The following is a 27,979-nucleotide window of genomic DNA, read 5'->3' as shown; positions in this document are numbered from 1 at the left end:
ACAGTCTTATTAACATTGGGACCATCACTCCCAAGTGATACTAATAAATCTAAAGGTATCTGATAAGGTGTTTCATTCAAAGTATCAATTAAAGCCTGTCCTACATCAACACCTTTGGCATGACCAAACAGTTCACTCTTTAAAAACATAGTGCTTATTTCACCTTTCTCTTCATTCCAAAACCTGATTAATATATCACACTGTGTTCATATTTTGGACTGTACCAGTTTCATCAAACTGAATTGTATATGGTATCTTATCAGTTGCTATTTTATTTGCTATAGTCTGTCTAAAATAAGGACCAAGCCCATCTGATATCATATATGATACTTTTGATTTACTCATTGTAAAGTCCTTTGCCACAGAGCTACCTGGGAACATGCTTTGGAATAACTCTGGTGTCCCATCACAAGAACTGTATGTGTAACCACTAGCTGCTACTTTAAACGCCCACAGTGTCTCTGCTTTACAAACTTGCTCCTTATGGATAATGATTGGAGCTGAATGATTGAAGATTTTTTCTCGGTATCACCTCCTCCTTGAGAAGTACTTGCAACAACACTGCTCTGTTTTTCAACAAAGAACTTCTTCTGGGAGCATGAATTTCTTAATTTCATATTATCTTTGTGCTTTTGTCCATCAGCATGGTTCATAAGTTGCCCAACACCAGTATTGGAACATGAAATTGATTTATCACAAATAAAGCAGAAGCCATTCAAGTTAGATGACGAATCCTTTCTACACCACTGATTAAGTTTGTGTCCATTTTTATCAATCTTATTAAGCCAAGAAGCATTAAAATGAGTCTTTCCACCTGGCATAGTTAGTATCTATGTTAAAGGATGTTAGTTTATCTTTGGTACATCTAGACTGTTAGTTGACACCTGCAAAATATTCAAGTTAGCTCAGCTACTACAAGCATTAATGTTTGCAGCTGATACTTCAAAAGCTCAAATGTTTTCTTAAAACATTTTCAGTGGCTTAGAAATATTTTCATGTAATTATACATCAAAATATAAATTACATTTGAGAGAAGTACCAGTAGCAAACTGATCAGGTTAAGGCATCCCAGCACTGCTACAACAAATTCTTATCCGGCTTAGCCAGATAGAATTATAGTTGGTCACTACAGTTATGTTCTACCTTAACCTATGCTTAGAGTGAACAGAAACATTATAATGCACTTTGAAATAGTGAAATTCAGATCACAATATTTTATGTTTTAAAAAGATGTCTTTAGAAAATTGGGTCTAAGTCAAAGTACAGTGTATCATTTCTGTTCACCCAATTCCCTCAGTTTGCACATCATTGGGAAAGAGTTACAGTGCACAGCAATCATATCTGTTAGCCTACTTGTGTTCAAATGTGTATCTCTTTACCTTTAGAAGACAATATTTGCTGGATCCGGCACTGAAGATTCCCTAAGAGGTCAATGGCAGCATGTCCAGTAGTCCAATCAGAGCCTGATGAGTAGCTATCACACCATAAATCATATAACACAATTCATTCTACAAATAGACTAAAGCATAATCATGTTAACTACTTAATTTAAAATTTCATTGAACATGTTTTAATTTTTTTTTATTTTGAAAATATCAAAAAAGTAGGAGAAGTAGGAGTTTTCTGAGAAAAAGTAGGAAAAATGTAGGAAGGGATCTAAATAGTAGGAAAAGTAGGAAAAAGTAGGAAAAAGTAGGACTACTTGAAAGCCTGTATCCAGCAAAAAGTTAAGAATGTTACCAAGAAGCAAATAATTTCATTAGTCAAAATCAAATTAAAAGAAAATGAATGGTTTGTTTGGGTGGGGCTGGGGGGGGGGGGGGTGAGGATACAACAGTTTACATGTTGATTATAAATATTGATAGAAAATGAAAAATGAAAAAAAAAAAAAAAAAAAAAAAAAAAAAAAAAAAAAATGGGGGGGGGGGGACCAAGGTAAGGTGGTGACCAGGTGTAGGTACACAACATCACATGTTTATAATAAATGTTCATGGAAAAGAATGAAAGAAGTTTAATGAAATTCTTCCAATTGGTTGGTTTGTTATGTACAGATCTGTGGATTTTTAAACAATTAAAGGGCAATAACTATATGGAAAATTGAGCAATCGAAAAAAAACTTGAAGGGCATCGTCGCAGTATCTTGGTTCATGTCTGTTTCAAGTTTGATGATATTCTACCTGCTAGTTACTGAGAAATGGCTGCAGACGGACATTTTTCATTAAATCAAGGGCAATAACTCTGACGGAAATTGACCTATCAAAAAAAAAACTTGACAGGCATCAGCACAGTATCTTGGTTCATGTCTATTTCAAATTTGATGAAATTCTACCTGTTAGTTACTGAGAAATGGCTGCAGACGGACATTTTTTATTAAATCAAGGGCAATAACTCTGAGGGAAATTGACCAATCAAAAAAAAAACTTGACGGGCATCATCGCAGTATGTTGGTTCATGTTTATTTCAAGTTTCATGAAATTCTACCAAGTAGTTACTGAGAAATGGCTGCGGACGGACGGACGGACGGACTGACGGACGGACTGACGGACGGACAACGCCATTTCAATACCCCCCTCCCGATTTCATCGGCGGGGGATAATAAGTAGCATATATACAAAGATTTACGCAGTCCTTGATTAAGGTAAATTTATGCACATGGGCTAAGTTCACGTCGAAGCTCTAGGGAAGGGTAGCCTGTTGTGTAAATGATACTTATTCCAACCTGTAAAGTAAATAACCAATCAGAAACTGGGCCCCGGAAATATGTAAAACTTTTTTCCTTGCACAGTGTGCGCTGTGATAAATGCAAGGAACCACTAAACACTGCCTCTTAGTGGAGTTTGATGAGTTCTACTCTTCAACAGGGAAGGTACGATTGGTGTACTAACTTATACTGTTTGGTCAAAGGGAAGTAACAGTTTTCCCATAGACTTACATTGTAATGTTTTGGGTTATAGCCCTTTCCTAACATTTAAACTTTTGATGCCACCTACCCAGGGTGAAAGAACTATTCAAGGCCTAAAAGAAAACAGCCAGAAATATACACGTTGACCATCATTTTTGTGCACTTTTTTCACCCGCAAGTCAGTAACCCCCAGTCCGGCAGTGAATTTTTGTTTACATTTCATGAAAATACCAAATCACTAAAACAAGCAAAATTTTCAAACAAAATACACTTCAAATATTTTTTCCTCCATTAATCATGGCTTAGAACTTCAATTTAAGAAATAAAACAGTTTTCAAACATATTCAACAGATATTTCACCAATGAGAGACCACTTTACATCTTAAATATTTGTCTCGAAATACCATATATATATATACTTTTTCAACCAATCAAAGGCCCTGTTAGTTATTTCCCTTTGACCTTAATACTAATTTCACGGCGTTAGATTTCACTTTCTAAAGTCTAAAATGGCCCAATGCGCTTGCCAACAAGTAAGTTTTGAAATCCTCTAAGACGAACATAATTGTTCGTTTAAAATTAAGAGATATATTGTAATACTGTTGTTACAAATGTTGGAAACGGTTTAGTTATTAACAAAAAAATATATAGATATATATTTACTATTCTTTGTTCGCTGTATTCAAAGATATGCACATGAATTGAATCACGTTAAAATGTATTTCGTTCAATTAAATGAATTTCTTGTTTAACTGGCGGGTTCGTTTGCCCCGTTTGGAAGATCTGCCGGAATAAGAAGAGTTCTTCCGAGCTTCTGTGTCTTCCACCCGATAGTCGTAGATGTTAATCACGTGATCAAAACAAGGCGGCAATTCGACATATAAACATTTTAAACTGAGTAATAAACTAGAACAAATAAAATGTTTAGAATTTCTTTTTCAAAAAGCATATTAACTATAAAAATCTCTGAAAAAATACATTTTAAAAAAGAATGATAATTTTTTTTTACTTCCGGCAGACGTCCGTTGGGATTTTCTTCTAAGCTTTTCTAAAGGTTCTCGGAAGTTATTCTCTGGGGTCCAAACGGATGGGGCAGTTGACAGACAAGCCTGTCAGGTGAGGTTCTCGCAAAAAAAGTAAGAAGCTAATTTGGCAGCTGTCACCAGGTCCAAGTTCAGTGTACAATTATTGCAGTGGTAGCTTTTGAACATTTTTAAATGAAATTCAGTAACAAGGAAATGCTGGGCCTACTGTCCTCGGACTGGCGGAGGTTCATCATAACCTGAAGACGACTTATTGCTTTTGAGGTCATTAGGTTATGGTCACAGTGACTATGACCCCTGATAGGTCACAGTGACCTGCAACAGGGAAACTGTTTTTCGTCTATAGCACAACCTATCATATAACCAGAGACATAGATAACAAGTGTATATATGTCTCTGATATAACTTTAAAAGGAGCAACACTGGGCCTCTCATAGGTTTCCTTTTTTAAAGGAAGCCTACTTGTCGAGTATAGAGTCGGTCTCTACTCAACCCCAGTGCTTCGTCGTGAACTTAGCCTGTATAGTTGAGATATCCCGACATGCATCTTTCCGGAACGTAAAGGATAGCAAGCTTTATTACATTCCATCATATTAGATTTTACTGCAAATCACGTATAGCCATGAGTATAACACGCAGAAACAGTAACAATATGATTAAAATCTCCTTTGGAGTATTCATACGGATTTGTTTTAAGTACCGACTGTGTAAAGCTATTAGTAATCTTTTTTATAAAACGTAAGACGAAATTGAGAAATCAGTACCTATTTTATATAAAACACATCGTATGATGCCATATAACGGTATAGTGGACGCAACTTGACCCCGATGGTTGACCTTTGTATTATAATACATAATGAGGCACAACCTTTTATTGAAAAGGAGTGTACGTAAAACGCGATCTGCACGAGAAAAAGGAAATATTAATTTGTGTAAATATAAATTAGTGTATTGGAAAGTTTTAATGATCAAATATAAGTATAGTAGACGCAACTTGACCGCGATGGTTGACCTTAGGCTGATTATTCATATCGGTTATTTCATTATAGAAATCAAGGGTGTTTAGGGTAGCCGTGTATATTTATATGGAATTAGTTTGTATACAGTGCAGTATCAAAGTATATATACTTTCATTTGATCAGTTAAAACTTTCCAATACACTAATTTATATTTACACAAAATTATATTTCCTTTTCCTCGTGCAGCTCGTGTTTTACGTACACTCCTTTTCAATAATAGGTTGTGCCTTATTATGTATTATAATGCAAAGGTCAACCATCGGAGTCAAGTTGCGTCCACTATATATGTACTTTGATAATGCTCTGTAAACAAACTAATACCATATAAATATATACGGCTACCCTAAGCACCCTTGATTTCTAAAATGAAATAATCGATATGAATAATCAGCCTAAGGTCAACCATCGCGGTCAAGTTGCGACTATTATATATCATAGTGCAAATAATAATAACATTCGCAGTGTCTTATATCTATAAAACATGTAGACCATCATATGCAGAAGACATACAGCAAAATGCGTAATCTGTTCATGAGTGGCTGTAGTAACTTGGTAGTCCGGCAATCCTAACAAAAGATCAAAAATTTGAGATTGGGGATCTTCTGATATCATTTTCATGTAATTTCCTATGCCTGCAATAGACAGGACGTTCTTCCAAAGTGATTCTCTCAGATGCTCGTTTCAACGACAAAACAAATCGCACGCATGGTAGAATTGTCGCAGTGCCTACCACATAGAGTGCAAACCGCAATTTTGTTATATGTGTCCGGAATAAATCCATAAACTTGTCTTTCATCATTGAAAATGTGAACGAGACGTTTGTCGAATACTTGTTTTGCAAGGTAATTTCCGGTAGCCGACAAAGCTGACCAAGGAATTGCAACTTTTTGTAGTCTATCTCCACTTCAACAGAATGGAGTCCAATACAGCTCAGTGATATATCGGTGTTGGCATATGGCGGAAGATCACACAGAACCAATGACCGCGCTCCATTTGGAACAAACTTGGTTTTGATAATTTGCTCTATAGCTCACAACTAAACAAGCACTCGTTTTTCACAATGTAAGATGTGTCGCCTATCCTTTAGCAAAGCGGTGTTTTTCTTACTCTTATTCTAATATAAATGATTTGTTAAAACGTTTTTAAATACATATGAACAAATGCTCGTGTCATGCATTTCTTTTTCCGCCGGACAACGACCTACAGCTTCTAGGTACATATATGTTTATCCAGATATGTACAGCAATGGTGATTCTAAAATAAGTGATATGTTACTAGAACTAAACAAATTATCTCCTCGCCCATAGGCATAGTATTTGAGATGGCTTTTGTGAGTGCAATGTATGTCGTAAATGACGATGTTGTCCTTTCGATTTACAAAATATCGAAATTTTACATTAAATGTCTGACCTGGCTTATAATAATGGTTTCAACTTTAAAAACACAAATGAGAGCACGAGTTTCATAAGAGCAGGAAAGAAAGCAAATTTTATCGGACATCACGAAGAAAATTCCTTTACTTTTCAGACTGGTGAATGCGCCAGAAAAAAAAAATGATTATGATTAGCGTGTCTTTCCTTGGCGCTCAGCATTAAGAAGATAATGCTAGGACTGGTCAGTCCGGTGTCAGTATAATGTGACTGGATGGGGTATACGGCGTGATATTCCAGTGAGGCAGCACTGCACTATAAAGTTGGACATTGTGCTCACTGCTACAAGTAGACACCGTCGTTTATATGACTGAACAATTGTTGAAAAAGACGTTAAACTTGAACACACACACACTCCTTAAACTCCAAAACAAGTGAGTGTGCATTTCTCAAGCACATATTGACGGCTTACGTATCTCGATAATTATCGTTTCCCTAATAATATTGGCAGTAGCTGCGCAAATGTTACGTGCAAATAACCAATATGCGCGTTTTGCTAAATCCGACAATCTTACTCACATTTGTTAAAGTGGCAGGGGCCAGTTTGGTTTTGTGGTCCCGATACGTTTTCTTTTGAATACAAAACCGGAGTTACACCCCTAGTAGGCGGTATAAAATAATTTACATCTGTCACATAGATTATCTTAGCGTGATAGTTTTTATTGCGATATTTTTGTTTCTCAAGGTCATTTTAAATAATCAACTGATTTTACTGAAAAGAAATACAACCGTACAGATCATATAATCCGAGTTCAAAACAAGTTTATTAGATGAACATTTAAAAGCAGGTAGTACTTTCAGACAAAAATCACGAATAAAATATTACATTTGTTATCAGCGGAGACTGCCTGTCCTGCACTTATAGCAAAGTCTGAAAGCAAGAGCTAATATTTTAAGTATATTTCATTTAACTTTACCTTTAAATAGAGAACATTTGTTGTTTTAGTGTAAGATCGAAATATATTTCAACGAGTGAACACTATAATAGTGCGATGTCCACGAGTTAAAATGTAAATTATGGTGTTCACGAGTGAAATATATTCCAATATTGCACTAAACCAAACAAATTTTCTATTTATTTTATGCATTTTTAATGGCTTTACTGCCGTGTGGCAAAGTCTCCCCGTACATTCAATCAGGGCTGTTATATTTCGATCTTCTCAGATCGTTCAGCACGTCTTTTTTGTCGTGTTATTGGTACTGTTTAGTTTCTCAACATGACCATTTCGGCCTGGGTGGTTCCAATACTCCCGCTTTCATAGCCTTGGGTATTGTATAATCACCCCTTGGATATGGTGCCTGCCTTTTAATTTTGTCTTTTGACAGTTCCTGTGATACGCAGGCGCCATAACCTCAGATCCCCTTCCTAAATTCCAGTTTGTTAAGTTCTGCCCATTGTTTTCTCGTTTGGGGCAAACCCATTATTTTATCTGGGGACCAAACGCCGCTCTTCATGGAATTACACGCCTCAACACGTGTATCATTGAAGATTCCATGTTCACCGCCGTTTGAATACATCTGCGGATGTCTCTAAGTTGCTTTTTGTACTTTTAGCATGTGTAAATGTTGACCTCTGCTCAAATCGGGGCTATAGGGCGTGGACGGTAGCATGCATTTCCACTACCGTCCATGAACAGGCTCAATCAAACCGAGCCTGCAACATTTTCGTTTTTGTCGTGTTGAGCGACCTGTGAAGTTTCCACTTTTCTCTGTTTTAACCAAATTATACCCGGTAGCCGCGCCTCGTCACGTGCATCGCATTATGACGTCATTATGTCGTGACATCAGGATGTCTTTGTAAAAAAACAAAAAACACTGTAAATAGTTCTATTACATTACATTTTATTATGATAGAATGTAAATATTTATGATCCTTTTATTACCTTTACTGAAGAATATTTTCTACTACTTATAATTCATATTATTTCGCATTCAAATATAGATAGAAAATTTCAATTTTATTTCACGGATAAATTTCAGTATTTCACTGAAGAGCATAAAACAAATGCGTTATATTGTTTTTTTAATTATGAAATTAAATTGCTAATTTTAAATTTGTTATATAGGTTATTATAGTTAAACATAGAAACTTTCTAAAACGAAAATCAAAATTAAAAAGTTTTCATGAGAATACTTAAGCATATAAAATTTTGGGATTTAGTTTCATTTAAAACTTTTTTTACTGTAATCTCGCATGTCTAGTGTTGTTTGATTTGTGTTGAAAGATTTATTGCTCTGTGTTCTTTTCTGATTTTTATCTTAGCTTGTTATCTCGACAAAGGATATGCTCCCTTTGGTAAATATTTCAATGTTATGCAAGCGATTTAGTAGGTGTGCACTAATACAAGTTACAGGTTAAAGACAGAAAATATAGCCTAAATGATACCAGATTTAATAACAATTAGGACGATTTGTACTAGCATGTTTGGGTTTTATTGCATGTTGTATCAGATTGGAGATGTAGAAACCGAAGTTTCTGGATATGAAAGTTTAATAATTTGTAGGTAGACCATTCAATTACAAGAGGATAATACGTTCCAAGACATTGAGCATTTGAAGTGTATTAATTAAGCACGATTTACCAAACACGCAGAGAAAATTGCAGTTTATTTAATGGTTACATTTGATATTTGCTCATATGCACTACGCGTTTTGTAAATCACGCAGATTGGTAATTTGCCCTTAACACAAATATTAATTCCTTTCTATCTGATGTACGCACGCATCGAAATTATAATATAATGACTAAAGGTTAGGGTTAGCATTGATTCCCGGCTACTGGATGTACGCACGCATTGAGGTATAATAAACAGATTTTGATGGACGGTTATTGAAGTGGTTTTCTGACAGACGTCCGAGCCTTGTCCTACCAGACACCCAATCCAACTAGTCATCAGTGTTGAGGAGTGCAGGAGTCCCTCAGGGGTCTATTCTAGGCCCTCTTTTATTCTTAGTATTTATTAATGATATTGTTGATGACTTGGGCTCTCATGTACATCTCTTTGCTGATGACACTAGTTTGCCTATTATTGTTGACCATCCTTTTTCTGCTGCGGTAACTCTTAAATCAACTCTTCAATCTGACATCGACAAGATACACAGTTGGGCTGATAAATGAATAGTTACATTTAATCCTTCCAAGACAGAAACGATGACCATCTCACGTAAATCATCTTTCAACCTTTTCACCCGCATCTTCTAATGTATGACCAATTTATTTCCTCGGTAACCTATCACAAACATCTTGGTGTCTACTTTTCTGACGATGGTACTTGGCATTCTCATATTAACTCTATTATTATTATTATTATTATTATACCAGATTTATATAGCGCCCTTTTCATGATAAACACGTTCAAAGGCGCTTTACAGCAACTGCAGCCACACAGGGCGTGAAATCATCCTCTACTAGTACAGACACAGAGCGATCTGGCCAGAGGGACAGAGTGAGATAAAGCCCCCAGAACAGACAGAGAGAACTTTTCAAATACAGACTCTATCAAAGAATGGGCATGGAAAAGAATGAATATCATGAGAAAACTCAAGTTTCAACTTGACAGAAGATCCTTAGAAGTAATATACAAATGTATTTATCTTTCATCAGACCTCTTATTGAGTTTTATTATTATTATATGAGTTATTATATCAATTGCACGCAATATAAGAAACTCCAACTAAACAAAATTCAGGATGAAGCTTCTCGTATTGTTTCTGGGGCTACTAAACTTGTATCTCTTCATTGACTTCATAGAGAAGTTCCTTGGGAATCTCTTGAAAGTCGACGACTGCATCATAAGCTAATTCTATTCTACAAAGTGAAAAACGGCCTTACTCCTGACTATCTTTCTTCTCTCGTCCCACCATCAGTAGGGGAAACGTCTACGTATATTTTACGTAACGCCACTGACATTCCGCCTATACACACCAGAACCTCTCTTTACTAAAATGCCTTTCTACCATCGGCTCTTAGAGATTGGAACACACTTTCAAGAGAATTGCAAAATTCAACTTCATTAGCTTCCTTCAAATTTCAATTGAAAACTAGCGCTCCGAAATGCCCTAATTATTTTTACGTAGGCGATAGAAAATTGCAAGTATATCATGCTCGGCTTCGTACCGAATGCAGCTCCCTAAACCAGCATTTGTTCAGAAAAAAAAACATTTCTCCGACACCTCTGTCAATGTGGTCTTCCAGAGAGTAACCATCATTTCTTCTTTGAATGTCACTACTATGATGATATCAGAGTCCGTCTTCTTGAAACTACTTCCAACTATTGCACCATAACACTATACTCTTTTGAATGGAGACCGAAATCTCAGCGATGAAATAAACGTTAAAATCTTCCATGCATTCCAAAAACTACATCCGGGAAAGCAGACGATTTTCATGGGCATCTGTTTACTGAATGCTATATGCTATACTGTTCTATTGGCGATCCGGATGAATATATTTTCCTATTCATCTTTTTTGTTCTTTTCCTCTTTCTGTGTTAATCTCATTAATACCCACTTCACATCTACGATTTTTTCTTACGATTCCTTACGATTTGCTAACTCGTAGGCAGTCGCACGCAATCGTAAATAGCTTGTCGGTAGTCGTAAATAGCTCGGCACTACTCGCAGACGATCGCAAGAAATCGTGAACGTTGAGGTAATGTTTTTGACATGTCAAAAATTTCTTGCGAACGTCCGCGATTTGAATTATCGGTGAATAGCTCGTAAAGAGCTCGTAACAAGTCGTAAGTATCGTAAACAACACGTAAACCACTCGTAAGCGCTCGTAAATGTATCGTAAAGACTTTGTTTTACGATTAAACAAGATGTGTTTACGATTTCTTACGAGTTCTTTCACGATGCGGTACGAGGGGTTTACGATTTGTTACGGGCACTTTACGAGTACGTACGTATGCTTTACGATTTATGAGAGGTATTAAAGCTGCCAAATCGAACAGTTCCTTTCAGTTGCTGTCAATACGTCAAAGGAGTGAAATTCAATCATATCTGCAACAATGCCAACTAAAATGAAGGTAGTCAACAAGAAGAGGAGACCACGCTCGCCTTCGTGCAAATTTAAATTGCAAAAACATGATATTCGTAAATACTCGTATCTAACACGCAACTACTCGTAACAACTCGTAAACAAATCGTAATGTACTCGTAAAGCCTTTCGTGAATCACGATATTCCGTAATTTACTCGCAACAGCTCGTAAATAACTCGTAAATAGCTCGTAAAAGGATCGTATTAATCCGTAATTACTCGGAACAAATCGGTAATTTTAGTCGTAAATGCATCGTAATAACTCGGAATAAATCGCAATTTGATCGTAAACAGCTCTTAAATAGCTCGTAAATGTGGGGAATCGGTGAACTTTTACGATTGTCACAAAGCGTAAGAAAAATCGTAGATGTGAAGGGGTTATTAATTTACCTAACAATTTAATAGATATATGATTACCACTCTTAAGTACTTTAAAAACTTATGTTCTAAAAAACTTATGTTCTAATATATTGTTCATTAATAAAGGCACTACTACTCCTGCTTTTTTCCATATTAAAATATGTTATTTCAGACAAGATTATAAGCACTGCCATAATTTATTTATTACAGTACTTCATTATAGGAGAATACCTTTATAAGCTTTAGCTTTCGGATCTAATCATTTTTCATACATTTATCTTCTGTATAGCGTAATGTATATGTTGTACCATTGTTTGAAATAAAATTATGTTTAAACTAATAAACTGACTAAGGTTAGTGTTAGTAAAAATTCGCACCTATTGGATGTACGTACGCATTGAGTGTATAATATGTTAGGGTTAGGTTAACCTAGGTAACTAATGTACCATTCAATGCGTGTGTACGTTCTATGTGGGAGAATCAACGCCAACTGCCCCACTGTGTCCAATCGTCACTTCGAGAAACTGGATCAGAAATGCCTGATATCGGATCAAATCGGGCGGTATAAAAAAATATGCAGATGGTTTATATCGAGGATGACATACCGTGAATGGATGTGCTCTCGTCGTTGCGGAGTACTCTTTGCTATGAATTTTCCGGCAAATCTAAGCGCTATTTTCAATTACTTCTGAGAACTTCTAGTAGAGATAGTACCTAAGTTTTTCAAATAATAGGTTTGAAGTTAAAAAGCTTTGAAATGAAGAGAAATGTCCATATATTTCTCAAAAACAGAAATATAGACAATATTTTAACCAGAAGTGCGGAGTTATGAGCATTTAATATTTTCATGATAACGAAAATTTTGTGATCAAGGAAATGTAACTCTTCTTGAACATGGAGAGCATAAACATGAAAGGGACATAATATAGTCAATATTTTCCAATTGGGTGCATTTGATTTAACATTCAACTTTGATCTGGATTGCTAAATACTGATCCATGATACTGTGTGCTAAAAATTTAGAACATCTGGAACAGTCTATTAACAGCAAAACTATGCTTTAGCAGAGTCTAAATAGTTAAGCTCTAACTGGGACTCGAACCCAGGACCTCTCACCCCTAAGGCAGACACTCTACCACTTCCCTATAACAGCAGTAGCTAATAGCTATGCAGTTTAATTGTTGGATTACATTGCGTGAACTGGAACAATAATCGGTGAACTCCGGATTATCGGCGTATTCGCTTTGTTACCTAACGGCAATTTTTGTGTAAAGAAAAAATATAATCTAATGCTGCCAACGTCATAATTGGTCAAATCTGCCCAAATTTCTCTGACGTGTTGTTCAGAGTATGAACTTACTAACTGGCAGTACCAGTGAAATATTACTTATACTGAATCTTTTATATTTGCCCTTTTTGCAGCTGCCGAACGGCAAAGACGATGAGATTTGTCCAAATATAAGTAATTATTTTACCAGTTTTGAGAGGATTTCAATTGATGGGAAATTACAGTTACAAACTAAATACCTTTCTGCAACACATGGAGTCAATAGCATTCACTGTCAATCAGTATTATGACTGAGATCGACTGTCATTCATTCATTTCAAAGTTTCATAGACAGAGTCCGTTGTTTACATTTTTATCGTAACCGGTGCACTTGTAAAAATCACTTTAGTTTGAAAAATCAAAGTATGCGAAGAGCTATGGTACGGTCTCTACTTCTAGAAAATAGAAAAAAAAACAATGCTGTGGCTGAGAAAAACGAGAAATGTGTCTGTAGGACACAGGATGTGCCTCAACTGATACATTTGTCACAAATAAGGGGCAATAATAAAATGTTTGCAGTCTTAAGGGGGTATAGTATAAAGGATTCATTATTCTAGGCCATAATTATACTTTTTGAGTTATGATCATCACAAACAAAAACTCCACTTTTCTGGCTATTTCAAGTAATAAGCGCTAAAATTTCAAGAAGAATGGCAAGTGTGAAAGTTTCATGAATTTACATCAGTATTTGAGCTAGGCACGTCATTGGGTAAAAATGCGCAGCCATAACTTTAGAAATAGGAAGTGGAGCCAAACGAAATAGGCGGTGCGCAAGTATATATCATGATAAAGACTCGTGCAAGTTTTCATCAATTTATAACAAAAACTTTTTGAGCTAGGCGCGTCACAAGGTGAAAATATGCATTTTGAACTATTTCAGGGCTCATAACTCTGTAAAAAGGGGAATGAGTCAGACGGAAAAACAAACGGTGCGAAAGTTCATATCATGATAAAGACTCATGCAAGGTTTCAGCTAGACGCATCAAAGGTGAAAATGTACATTTTAGACTATTTCAGAGGTCATAACTTTGAAAATAGGGGGCGGAGCCAGTCGAAAGATAAGAGGTACGAAAGTTTATGATCAAGACTCATGCAAGTTTTCATCAATTTATATGAAATACCTTTTTTTTCAGCTAGGCGCGTCACAAAAGTGGAAACTCCACAGGTCGCTCAACACGACAAAAGTGAAACTGTTGCAGACTCGGTTTGATTGAGCCTGTTCATGGACGGTAGTGGAAATGCATGCTACCGTCCACGGCCTCTAGAACTCAACATTTACACATGCTACAAGTACAAAAATAATTTAGAGACATCCGCAGATGTGTTCATACGGCGGTGCACAAGGCACCTTGAATGATACACTTGCATGTATATACATGAAAAGCGGCGTTTGGTCCCCAGTTAAAATAATGGGTTTGCCCTAAACGAGAAAACAATGAGCAGAACTAAACAAACTGAAATTATGAAAGGGGATCTGAGGTTATGGAGACTGCATATCACAGGAACTGTCAAAAGACAAAATTAAAAAGCAGGCACCATATCCAAGGGGTGATTACATAATACCAAAAGCTGTGAAAGCGGGAGTATTGGAACCACCCAGGCCGAAATGTTCAAGCTAAGAAACTAAACATTACCAATAACACAACATAAAAGTCTTGCTGAACGATCTTAGAAGATCAAAATATAACAGCCCTGATTGAAAAGGTGAAAATGTGCATTTTTGACTATTTCAGGGACCATAACTCTGGAAATAGGGGCGGAGCCGGACGAAAAATAGGCCGTGCGCAAGTTTATACCATGATAATTACTCATGCAAGTTTTCATCAATTTATATCAAACACGTTTTGAGCTAGGCGCGTAGCATGGTGATAATGTGGAAATAGGGGCTGGCGCCAGACAAAAAATGGGAGGTGCGCAAGTTCATATCATGTTCAAAGACTCATGCAAGGTTTCATCAGTTTATATGAAATTTTCAGCTAGGCGCGTCACAAGGTGAAAATATGCATTTTTTACTATTTCAGGGGCCATAACTTTGGAAATAGGGGGCGGAGACAGACAAAAATAAGATATGCGCAAGTTCATATTATGATTCAAACTCATGCAAGGCTTCATCAATTTATATGAATGATTGTTTTAGATAGGCGCGCCACAATGTGCAAATGTGTATTTTTGACTATTTCAGGGGCCATAACTCTGGAAAAAGAGGACGAAGCCGGACGAAAAATAGGATGTGCGCAAGTTCATATCATGAATATCAGACTGGAGATAATCTGCCACAGTATCCGGCGGCTGCTCGACTATTATATAGAGGCTTGTGTCATCAGCAAACAGGCTAATGCATGTCCTTATTTCTTCTACGATGTCATTGATAAAAATAAGGAAAAGAAGAGGCAGAAGAATCGAACCCTGAAGAACTCCAGCTTTTACAAAAGCCCAGTTAGATATGACTCCAGGAAGTACAACACGTTGGCGTCTATGTTAGAGATAATCTTGAAACCAGTTATAAATAGATCCTGTAATTTCTGCATGTTTAAGGCCTTGCTGATAACGAAAAAGACCACTCGTACTTCTAGACCATTATCGAGCGCTTTACAGAGAGTATCGTATATGAAGACAAGTTGATTGACTGTGGAGTCTAGGAGTCGCCAGGAATGAAACCTGATTGTGCAGGAGTAAGGAATCGAAAGTCATGAAGATGATTAAAGACGTACTTGAAAAGGAGGCTTTCAAAAACCTTTTCAACTGTATATAAGAGAGATATTGGAAGATAGTTTTTAGGAAGAGTTGCGTTATCTTTTTTTGAAGACGTGATTGGTACGGTAGAAAGTTGAAGTGAAGCATTGAAAAGGTCACAAAGAGGAAAAGATAGATCGTGAGAAGCCTCTTGAAAATTTCTTTTGCTGATACGATCAGGATCTGAGGCCTTATGAACCTGAGAGTCTTCAAGACGTCTTCAGTTTCTTTCGGAAAAAGATGTTTTTCATTTAACACAGCGGCTGCATTCGTAGGACCGAGATCGGATATTTCAATATTTCCGTCATCAATTTATGTCTGCTCTTGAAAGATTAGCTTTTTCGAAATCCGAAGATGTTGTTTGACGAGTAGTTGAATTAAATAGTGGAGGAAAAGTTTTATTGTTAACTGTAGTGATGAAAGATTTTAAGATAGTCTTTGGAAGAGAAAGAGCCATTTTTAGGTTTGTCTGAAAATTGGTGAAGTACTGTGATTTAGCTTACAGTTTCACTTCGGACTTGACGAAATGTTTGCCAATGATGAGACGGGTTTGTTCTTTCGCTTTTCTGTAAATGTGCTTACGCTTGCGTTTGTTCTTCCTTATGCCGTTGTTCATCCAAGAGGCGTCTGAGGGTCTAACTGTGACATGTTTGTTAGGAATCTTATGCTTTGCAATGGCTGTGATTTGATTAGTTATGTTTGAGGCATAAGTATTGATATCAAGGTCGATACATCCATTCAAGTTGGAATTGTAAATTTCCGCTCGTAGACTATCTTCCTCACCTCATTCATATTCCCATACTAGTCTGTCAAATCATTTTTATTTATGTTTAAGAAAATTTAGAAGTCCGAAAATTGGAATGTGGTAACGTTGGTCAATGTTATTTCTGTTTGACACGGAAATAGGATCTAATATGGATGTTGTTTGCTCTGTGAAATGTGTTCGCTCGTTGATCGAGGTTAAAATGTTGTGTATGGATAGAATGTTCCGATGTGGAGTTGGACATAGGACATTGTTGTAGAACTCTCCAGTGATTATGATTTCAGAGATATTTGTGTAAACTGCGAGATAAAAGAATCCTCAATTACGTTATTGTTTTTGTTGTCTGAACTGGGAGGTCGATAGAAGACATCGAAAGATATATGTTTATTGTTAAAAAGAACTATTTCAACCCATAGACATCCAAGACAGTTGATCTCAAAATCTGGTCTGCGTAAGTAATGTATATTTCCTTTAACATACAAAATAACTCCTCTATGAGAATCACCAGCACGATCTTTTCGTTCAGGTTTATAATATGAGTGCAGTAATAAATCTTCGAATACAATTGAGCGATTCAACCATGTCTCAGAGAAGGCCATAATATCAATTTCACAAAGTTCGGAACATAAATTATCAAGTCTATGTTGTATGCTCTGGACATTTAAGTGAATGATGGAAAGATAGTTTGATTTGAAATATACATGAGGCAATATGTTTGTTTGAGAAGATAATGAAGAAGTTGTTTGTTGATTTTGGACCTGGATTCTTGTGAACATCTCCAGCAATAAGTAGGAGGCAAGCCAGCCATGTTGAAAATATGACAAAAAAAGAAAAGAATTCAGATGACGCTTAGTGAACAAGTGGTTATCGTGGGGTCGGTGCATATTCAGCTGAGCGGTTTTTCGAGGATATCTAATAGAGTTAGAAATGCCAGTATTTGCTAGCAAAGACTTATGCAGTGATAAGACGTATTCACTTAAGGACAGAAGGAAGTGACTAAACACTGGTAGAAACTCGTAGTATCGATACGTGTACGTGACGGCTTGCTTTGACGATGATATTAAAATCATGTAATTCTTGCACTTCGAATGAAAAATGCAGCCCCTATTGCATAAACAAGGTTTTCCTTTTATTTTGATAGGTGACCTAGTTTCTGACCCCAGATGACCCAGATTCGAAATTAGGCTAAAGATCATCCAGATAAACATTTTGACCAAGCTCAACGAAGATACGGTCATAAACGTGGCCTGTAGAGTATTATTAAGCTTTTCCTTCATTTGGCCAGATGGCCTACTTTTTGACCTCACATGACCCAGATTCAAACTTGACCTAGAGGTCATCAAGACATACATTCTGACCAGTTCTCATGAGTTTCAAACTTAAACTGTGGACTCTAGAGTGCTAACAAGACTTTCCTTTGATCTGGCTTACTGACCTAGTTTTTGATCCCAAATGACCCAGTTTCAGATTTGACCTAGAGATCATCAAGGTAAACATTCTGAAGTTTCATAGAGTATGAGTCACAACAATGGCCTCTAGAGTGTTCACAATCTTTTCCTTTGATCTGACCAGGTGACCTTGTTTTTGATCCCACATGACCCAGATTTGAACTTGACCTAGAGGTCAACAAGACAAATATTCTGATCGATATTCACTTGTTTCAAGCTTAAATTTTGGTCTCTAGTATCTTAACAAGACTTTCCTTTGATCTAGCCTACTGACCTAGTTTTTGACCCCACATGACCCAGATTCTAACTTGACATGGAGATTATCAAGACAAACATTCTGACCAAGATTCATGAAGATTGAGTCACAACTGTGGTCTAGTGGATAAGGTGTCGGCCGCTCAATCCAGGAGTTGTTGGTTCGAGTCCTATCGGTGTCACGACCATGACTTCTCATATGACACCAGTACTGGTTTTCCAGCGGACTCGAGAGTGGTTCCAATAAGCTTGAAGCTTTCATCACAATCGAGCTAAAACAAATTAGTATAAACTAACTGTGACCTCTAGAATGTTCGCAAGGTTTTCCTTTGATTTGACCGGGTGACCTAGTTTTTGATCCCACATGACCTAGATTCGAAATTGATCTAGAGATTATCAAGACAAACACTCTGACCAATTATCATGAGTTTCTATGTTAAATTGTGGTCTTTACAATGTTAACAAAAATTTCCTTTGATCTGGCCTACTGACCTAGTTCTTGACCCCACAACCCAGTTCCAAGCTTGACCTAGAGATCATCAAGACATACATTCTGACTAATTTTATAAAGATTGATTTACAACTATGGCCTCTAGAGTGTTCACAAGCTTTTCCTATGATCTGCACTTATTTACACCACATGACCCAGGTTCAAACTTGACCTAGAAATCATACAGACAAACATTCTGACTAAGTTTCATAAAGACTGGGTCACAACTGTGGCCTCTAGAGTGTTCACAAGGCAAATGTTGACGCACTACGGACGACGCACGGGACGGACGCCGGACAATGACAGGTCACAATACCTCTCCTTGATTACGTCGTGCTAAGGTGAGCTAAAACAAACAAACCAAATCGAAACAAATTTAAGGATTTTGAGTGAAGTTCTATTTAGACAAAAAACAACGACAAAAAACAACTAAACCAAATAGAAAAAATATAAGGATTTTAATAAGCTCCGCTATTTATTGTTTACCTACCTGGGGAGTGTAAACTCCGGCCTCTGGGTATTTCCAATTTGGCTACGATGCGCTAAAATAGTACATTAATCCATATCTAGCCAATCAATAAAAGCATGATTCAGCAAGTTTAAGACAAAAATACAGAACAATGAAACTAAACATGTACAATGAGTATAACATAGAACAAATATGAAGTTACATTTGTTGGAGCCTTAGTACTATCATCATACAAGTAAGCTTTATCAGTTTTAGTGAGATAAAAGCTAGTACATACAGTCAGCTGAGATAAAGAAAAACCGAGATGGTGTATGCTACTTGTGTAATAAAAATCTAAACATTTGTTTTAGCCTTGGTACTACCATACACGTACGATTTATTAGTTTATTAAAGTTACAAAAGAACGTATTATGGGTCAGTCACGATACACCGTATAGCGTTAACGGCGCTCAACGTATAGAAAAATTGCGGCAGAAAGTAATCCGGTGACGAAAGGCATCCCCCGCTGCTGCTCGGTGCTTTCGTGATCGGTGTAGGGGGCGCATAAAACGCACAATGACCGCAAGATTAACGCACATATATAGGACGAACAACGCATATCACCGTACTAGTACCGAACTTGTACCGCGTAAAACGTAAGCGCAACGCATGAGAAACTGACAAAACGTTCTTGTCAGTTATCGTCTGTTGAACATACGTTACATCCGGTAGTAGTCCGGCCGTGAATCAGGTCCACCGGACAAAAACGGATGCAAACCTGACAAGTACAGAATAAGGAACGCACGAGTAACGAACAAAACGCATACCAGCGAATTGCTACCGTACATCTAACGGACAACTTTGTCCGGTGGTGTACGTTCTAAATTTTGAACATGCTCAAAACCTTCCACTAGATGGAACGAACATTGCCGGACAAGGAGCGCAGGTGCCACATGAGAAACGAAAAAGAAACGCATGCGGACGGACACGAACGGATTGAAAATTTTGTAATACGTTGGACGTCCGTTAACGCTATACGGTATAGTTTGACTGAGACTTAAGCTAGTACATACATAGTTTTATAAACGAGATGTATGCTGTTGTAGGTGTATGCTGTTTGAAACGCAGAAAATACAGAGTATCGTATAGTGGACGCAACTTGACTCCGATGGTTGACCTTTGAATTATAATACATAATGAGGTACAACCAATTATTGAAAAGGAGTGCATTGTATACAAACTAACTGCATATAAATATACATGGTTACCCTTAGCACTCCTTATTTATACTAATGAAATTATCGATATGAATAATCAGCCTAAGGTCAATTTTATGGAAGGGGATATCCGCCACTTCACACATTATAGTAGTTGAAATTTCAATATTCCAACTCATTTCCCATGTTGCTTTTTAGAAGTGCATTATCCCTATTTATATGTAAACTTGTGATATTTTGATTATAACACTACTTTTAATGTTATAACCAATGAAAATTAAAACTATTTTCATAATTCAGTCATAAGAATTCATATGTAGATATCTTAATAATAATTAAGCATTCAATTTGCTAACTATGCCAACAACATGAAAACCGTTGAGTCAAAATTAACTTAAAGGACTTTATATGAAATTATGTTATTTATTATTAAGACTTTATTTTGCTAACTTTGTCATTTTAAGTAGTATGCTTAAATGACATTGATAAACTTCTTCTTCCTACATTCAATATTATTTTGTTTTGGTCATATGAATGACATTTTAGTCATTTCAATTGTTTGTTGTCAAGCTAAATTCATTTCTTTGCGTTAAAATGGACCCTTTTAAGTAAAGGAGAATAACTGGTAAAACAGTAAAAAAATAATAAACGCTCCCCGTACCGGTGTCGACAATATTTTATACTAAGAAAATAAGTCCGCCTGCAGCCGTTCCGTTAAAAGATAAAGCTTCTAGGTAATTCTGAACATTTAAATGATGACCACGGTATCAAAAATTTCAAAATACATAGTAGTAACCAAAAAAAATAAACAACGCTCAAACGGGTCAAAGTTGAAGTCATTATTTTCGACTTAGAAAGTGATCCCAGTTGGGATTTTCCGATGGCCTGGTTGGTACCAAAGTGCATCTACCAAACGGTTGGCCTTGACCCGACCCCTAACCCCGACCTTAAAAAATCAACCGCAAAATAGGAGAAAATCGAAAATTCCAAGTTCCCAGAATAATGCACATTTTTTTAGATTTTCACTTTTCACCATCTCATTTTTCAGCTCTTAGACTACCAAATAAAATCATGGATTTTTTCTAAAGGGCTTCAAAAAGGGCACACCCAGACAAAGTCCCGCAGGGGTTACGCAGTCGATATGCAAAAGATTAAGGTTAGATTCGAACATTTTTCCTGTCACCCCTAGGGTCCAGGTGTCGGATATGTCCCTGCTATTGAATTTTTGAAATCGAAATTAAAGTGTCAAAACTGTATTTTTCTCGTAGGGTTTGACATTTTTAGCTAGATATTGTATATTATTCAATACTACACAATAAAAGACATTCAGAACCCCCTGGTTGGATCAGCCCGGTCTCTAGAGGGTTTAGGGCATACCCAGTTATTTTATCATCAGTTTGACATTTGAAACATGTAGCTCATATTACTCAGGTGAGCGATCCAGGGTCATCATGACCCTCTTGTTTATATTTCAGACGGTGTCACAAGACGCACATGGAACATAAACAAGAAGACATGTGTAATTTGAAGTCAGTCAACATCAGAGGCGATATTGAACTCGTCAGCACTATACGAAATAAATGGCACAATGTCACGTTTGCAAAAGATTCTGTGGACGCTGGTTTTCCTGTTTTTACAGGTTTTAATTAGCACAACCCCATCTGACGACCAGGCACCAATACTTTTCTTGGATATTACCATTTGTCTAGCTTCGATTAGAAGTTGTGATTCTGATTAGACATTTATCAGACTAATGTCTTGATAATATCTGAGGTAAGTTTGAAACTCAGTCATTTCGGATGAGCAACTACGTAATAAAAATCTGCAAAACGATCCTTTGAAAACATAGAATGCAACCTAGCAGAATAATAGCAGACTCGGGTTGATTGAGTCTGTTCATGAGAGGTAATGAAATGTGCAACATCTCTCACGCTTAAGCGGAAGTCTGATTTAAGCACAACCATGTGTATGCAATACATTTCATTCCATATACTGAAACGTAGAGGTCAGTTTTGTATATGGGTCATGATCCTTCAGTATTTAGGTCACTCAATACAACAATAAAACTCCTGCTCACAATACAAAGGCAATGTTTTTCTTCAACATTCATGAAACCCCATCAGACTGTCTGTTTGCCTAGGGTCTACAAAAAGACACCAGTGCAATTATATCATCTCCTGTTGTGTTTGTACTATGTACACTGTTTTGTTTGGCGCGGAGTTTCCTTTTACTGCATCTGGCAGCAACTTTCGTACTTGTTTTTATAATAGTTGAGAGATTTGTTCTGCATAAAGCTCAAATTATTTCAATTTATCTGTGGGCAAAACTAGAACTGGTATACGTATCACACTATAATTTACTTTTAAGTTTTATGCATTTAATACATACTTTAACACAGTCAGTCCTCAGCTTTTTGAATTGAAATTTTGCACACATTTTTAAAACGATCATAAATTGTTGGTAACATGTTGAAGTTACATGAAAATGGAATAAACGCAATCACATAATTATATTCATCTTCATTCCTAAATCCATTATGAAGAAGTTGCAAAAAAAGAATATGAGAATGACAATACCTTTATTGATATATAGACCACCAGCTGACATCACACATGTTACAATATAAATGTTCGCTACAAACATGTTTTTTTTTTTTTTTAAATAATGCAATAAAGTATCAGTCATGTACAGTTTTTTTATATATTGCATTTGTATCCCTTCTATAGAATAGAAAAAGTGGAAACTTGTAGCTCAACACTATAAAAATGAAAATGTTGCAGGCTCAGTTTGATTGGGCCTGCTCATACAACTCTCTGTCCTATAACATGATAAAACAGTTTTTTGTATTTTAATTTAGTTACCATAGTTTACGTTTTAGCATCGAATTTACCACAAGTGTATAATTGTATAACAAAAAAATCCAATCTTGAGCTTAACATATTATAAACAACTTTTTAAAATATCTCTGTGCTTCAATCAATGCAAAAGTAATAAGCAGCCTTAAGTGAAACGGAACAGAAAGGCATACTTACAATATAACAGAAACATTTAGTAGATTAAACATGTAGAATGATATTCATATATATATATAACACGCTAATAGCGAAAGATTGAATGATAGGGACACATATACATATATTTGATGTAATCGGAATCGGAATTATATGGGTGATTTTAATCAGGTAAATATAACTGATTTTGTCTTGCTATCTTGGTGGAGAGGGTTGATTATTTGTGAATATTTATTAATAAAAGTAAGGAGAGTTCATGCTTTGATGAAGGTATGGGCTTAAGGATTTAGTTCTCATTATACATTTTCTTCGTTTACTCAGAACAGACATTTACAACTTGGTGGACTGTTTGATATGATTTTGAAGGAGATTTTCCAGTTTCAAAACAATCTATTTGGAAAGACTTTGCCAATACTACACATGAAAAATCCCGCAATTTACTTGTTTTACCATTTTCGCCTTTTTTCAATCGTTTAACAGCTTGAAACACTTCTTCATCAGAAATACCCGAATTAAAGAAATGATCTTCAGGATCATCTAAATTTTCAAGCCGAACTGATCACCCTATAGTAAAATATTAACTTTGTCAAATTAGAGTTCTGCCTTAGCCGGGACTTGGGAGCATAAGGTTGTTGCACCTTTCCTAACCACTGAAGATCAGACTCAATCAACCAAGTCTGCTATAATTTGCTTGATTGCTTTCTATAATGTTTATCAACCACTGCTTTTTACTTTTGTTATTTATTGTGGCTTTTTTTCGGCATTTGTTTAGGTACCTCGCTTGTATCTTTGTGGTGATTTGGACATATCTAAAACATGAACTTTTGCTCTGAGATTGGCTCAATTAAAGTGAAATGTTTCAAAAGGACTTTACTAATTCATAGGCTCTTTTAAAAAGACAAATAAAATTATCATTTAAGTTTGTTCGACAAGTATAACATCACTTATTTTGTTAACTTCTAATGCAAACTATACTCTACACATCAAACTATGAGTGTATGAAGACTTTCACAATAGCAACCGAAAATATAAGTAAGTCGACTAAATATTTAAACATTTAGCTATTACAAAAGTTTATTTTTCTAGTATACACGTCATGTATAAAGATGAATTTAAAATATCGATTAAAGCTTTTATCTGACCTAATCATTAACACCTTGACTTAAATAAAAAAGAAATTGTCCATCTAACCTAGTTACAGAATTATAGTACTTTGATTAACTTGCTTTTACTTGACCAAGGTCACAAGGACATATTCTGGGTAAAATGAAAGATTTAGCATTTATATAATAAGTCAGTCAGTTGTTTCTTTAGATTATGTTGTTACATTCGCGGCGACACATTCGTCGACAGTGCATTTACGTTCATTTCATTGGAGTCCGGTTGTCTGTCCATGCCGACCTCATGTCTGCCCCGTCGATCCCTACGTCTGATGATTATGTAAATACCAAGATTCAAACATCCTCCAATGTTTGAAAATATTGTGACGGTGTGAAACAATGCTAGTGGCATATCCCCACCTAGTAGTTGCCAAATTCCGAATAAAGTAATTGGAAACCACTGTATGAAGAAGGCAACGACAAACATCGACATATTTTTCGCGGCACGATGAGATCTGTTTGATATATTCCGGTTCTGTAAATTTAGGTTTAAAGAAATTGTTTCTTGCCTGATGCGTTTCCATGTTATTGCATACATGATGCTGTTCATTATAAGGATTAGTATAAGTGGAACTGTTGTGAAAAAGATATTTGCTGTTCCCCCTCTGACGCCATCAAAAAGGCAACTGAAATTGAGAATAAACGATATTGTTGATAATCTATAACAGTCTCTGTTGTTTCAATGAGGAGGCTAGATATAAACCTGGTGAAGGTTTTGCTCAATCCGTTTACTTTTTAATGTATTTTTATGTAAATAATACACGCATGCCATTATTTATATCATTTTACTAAACTACACACTACGACAATTTTGGTACGCTACATATTATGATTTTCTTTCTCTGGAAATTGAAAAAAAACAACAGATATTAAAGTACGACACCCCTTCATTCCTTAGTGTATCCTTATAATGACATTTTATTACCAAACTTTGTTTTAAACTTTAAAAGCTTATTATAGTTTTTTAAATGTCACTGCAATGTATCGCGGAAATTTGTTCATTTCCAAACATTTATTTTAGATAGCTCCTAATTTGAGTCCCTGTGTAAACACAGTTGCCTGTATGACATATTGTTCTACTAAAATGACGCACAAAATGAACAGAACTTGTATTTGTGCGTCCATAATTTCCCGATGGCTCTGAAAATGATATCGTTTGATTTTAAATCTTTAAAGTTTAAATTTCAAACCTGATTCACTTACAACGATCCTGTGGGTCCAAGTTGTCCAGTGACAGCAGCAGCTGTTGCTCCAACAAACGGGAGTCCGAATGTCCAGGCCAAAAGTCTCCAGTCGTATTTGCCGAAATCTATATTCTTTTTGAAAACCGTCAGAGTAAATGCATTTGTTGCAACCACATTCACCATCAAGTTCTGTGCTGATATGAATTCAGCCAACAGAAAGCCATAGAATTCACACAGCTCTTTAGGTCGTATGTGATATTTTGTAATGACGTACTGCAAATGATCCATACTATGAGAAATGTTAAATCCACCATCGCAAAGTGCCAAGTATACTATAAAACGTTCGCTCTTAGTCCAAGAGAAGAAAGTCCTATAATTCTCGTGTCGGAATGACAAAATCAATGAAATGACAACACAGCAAAAACTACAAGAAATACAGAAAAGCGCGGGAATATGGAGGTAATAGAATACACCATTAGCCAAACCATATACTGATAAGTCATACCCACTTTCCAACACTGTATTTTCACTCACAGTGTTTGTAGAATTATTCATTTTTTTCCACCTGATAATTGTTAGCAACATAAAAAAGTTAAACTTTAAATTAAGTATCCATTATATAGCTTGTATATTTCAATCAGGTTCAGTTGTATGTCTTTTTTCGAGAACACTTTACGACGATCCATTGCTTTTATACTAATGTAAGTATCTACAACCATGAGAGGTCCATATCAATAATTATATTTCATTTACTAAATAAATCACTTTTGAAGTAAGAAGCTATAGCTTTGGGCATACACAATTTTCATTTGAGTATAGTTTTAATCAGATTAACTCAAATCTAAGTGAAATGCATTAAACGGATTAATTTTGTAAATTGAAGAGACTGGTGTCGTAAATTTTCCATTTTGTTCTAATTAATTAGACTCCACAGTTCATTTAAATTTGAATAATTTCAACTTTTGAAATTTTAGAAAGGAATGTGTTCGAAAGAAGCCATTGGCTCCAGTGGAAATTTTTTAATCAAATTAATTGCTCCCAGTTGTCAAACATACGCTCGCAGCTCAATATTTGCTTTAGATGTCTAAAGGCAATTTAATCAACTTTGAAGTCATATATATGGAATTCAATAAAACATAAATACTGTTTTACCTAGATCAAACTTAATTCATTCGTGCACTAATTAAAGTTTTATCACACATATTCTGCGTTTTTTTTTCTTTTCAAATATTCATACAATGAAGGTACTGTAAAACTAACTAGTAGTACAAACTTCTTGACATATGGTTTTTGCAAGGTATCCAGTTTGACTAACTAGAAATTTTATTCAGAAGAGAATAATGAAGGGAACAAAGAACCAAATACTCCTAGTCCAAACAGGGCCATAATAAAGCATAAATACTTAACAGTTACGTACATAGATGCACTACCTTTTTTTGTAATAATACTGGTATATTGTTTTTGTTTGTTTGTTTGTTTTATTCAGAAGGGAATAACCCGTTGCAACATTTTTGAAAAAATTAAGAAAATCAATATCCGTGATTCACTTTATCTTTTTTCAGTGTTATATATACATTATGCCAAATTTCGTGTAAATGAATATGTTGAACATTTTCAACCAAAGTAAATACCCGCATATAAAAATAGATTGTTTCTTATAAAGGTGATGCACTATGCACACATTTATTATCTTTTTGTAATGATACCAGTATATTGTATTTTGATATGGCATTCAAACTTGTAAAATATTTGTTTCTTTTTTTCTTTTCTCTTTAAATAAATTGAATATTTCATATTTCAGCCTTGATAAATGAGCCATATTTTAGTTGTATTAAAAAGACGTCTCTCTCTCTCTCTATATATATATATATATATATATAGAGAGAGAGAGTATATATATATAGAGAGAGAGAGAGAGAGAGAGAGAGAGATACGTCTTTTGAAGTTTATGTAAGGATGGGGTCAAAATATTAAGTAATGTCTATGTTAGAACGGGCCATAACTGAACCAAAAGCCTTGTCCTAGTTATATAGTCTTGTCGACATACGGAAACTATGATGGTTAACAGGTGATAAAAGTTTCAAAATCATATATCAGACAGTTTAGACAAAATATGGACTGACCAGTACAAAAAATTTAACTGATTTCCA

At 35.7% G+C, this 27,979-nt stretch overlaps 2 protein-coding genes across 2 annotated transcripts in view; both read right to left on the bottom strand.

The window, feature by feature from the left end:
- Nucleotides 1-19,452, bottom strand: part of LOC123556349 (uncharacterized) — a 60,448-nt gene extending 40,996 nt beyond the window's left edge. The window contains exon 1 of the mRNA XM_045346992.2: nucleotides 19,300-19,452. The gene's annotated coding sequence lies outside the window, so the exon portion shown is untranslated. The remainder of the gene's footprint in view (nucleotides 1-19,299) is intronic.
- LOC123558079 (uncharacterized) lies at nucleotides 846-26,384 on the bottom strand. Its single transcript, XM_053544419.1, has 3 exons — nucleotides 25,849-26,384; nucleotides 24,848-25,271; nucleotides 846-884 (listed from the first exon to the last, which is right to left on the bottom strand). Exons 1-3 carry the CDS (start codon nucleotides 26,382-26,384, stop codon nucleotides 846-848), a joined length of 999 nt encoding a protein of 332 aa, XP_053400394.1.
- Nucleotides 26,385-27,979: the final 1,595 nt, after the last annotated feature.

Source organism: Mercenaria mercenaria, chromosome 5 (genome assembly GCF_021730395.1).
Source record: "Mercenaria mercenaria strain notata chromosome 5, MADL_Memer_1, whole genome shotgun sequence".
Classification (NCBI taxonomy): domain Eukaryota; kingdom Metazoa; phylum Mollusca; class Bivalvia; order Venerida; family Veneridae; genus Mercenaria; species Mercenaria mercenaria.
Note: the sequence above shows the minus strand (reverse complement) of the source record. Positions and strands in the feature narration are given on the sequence as shown.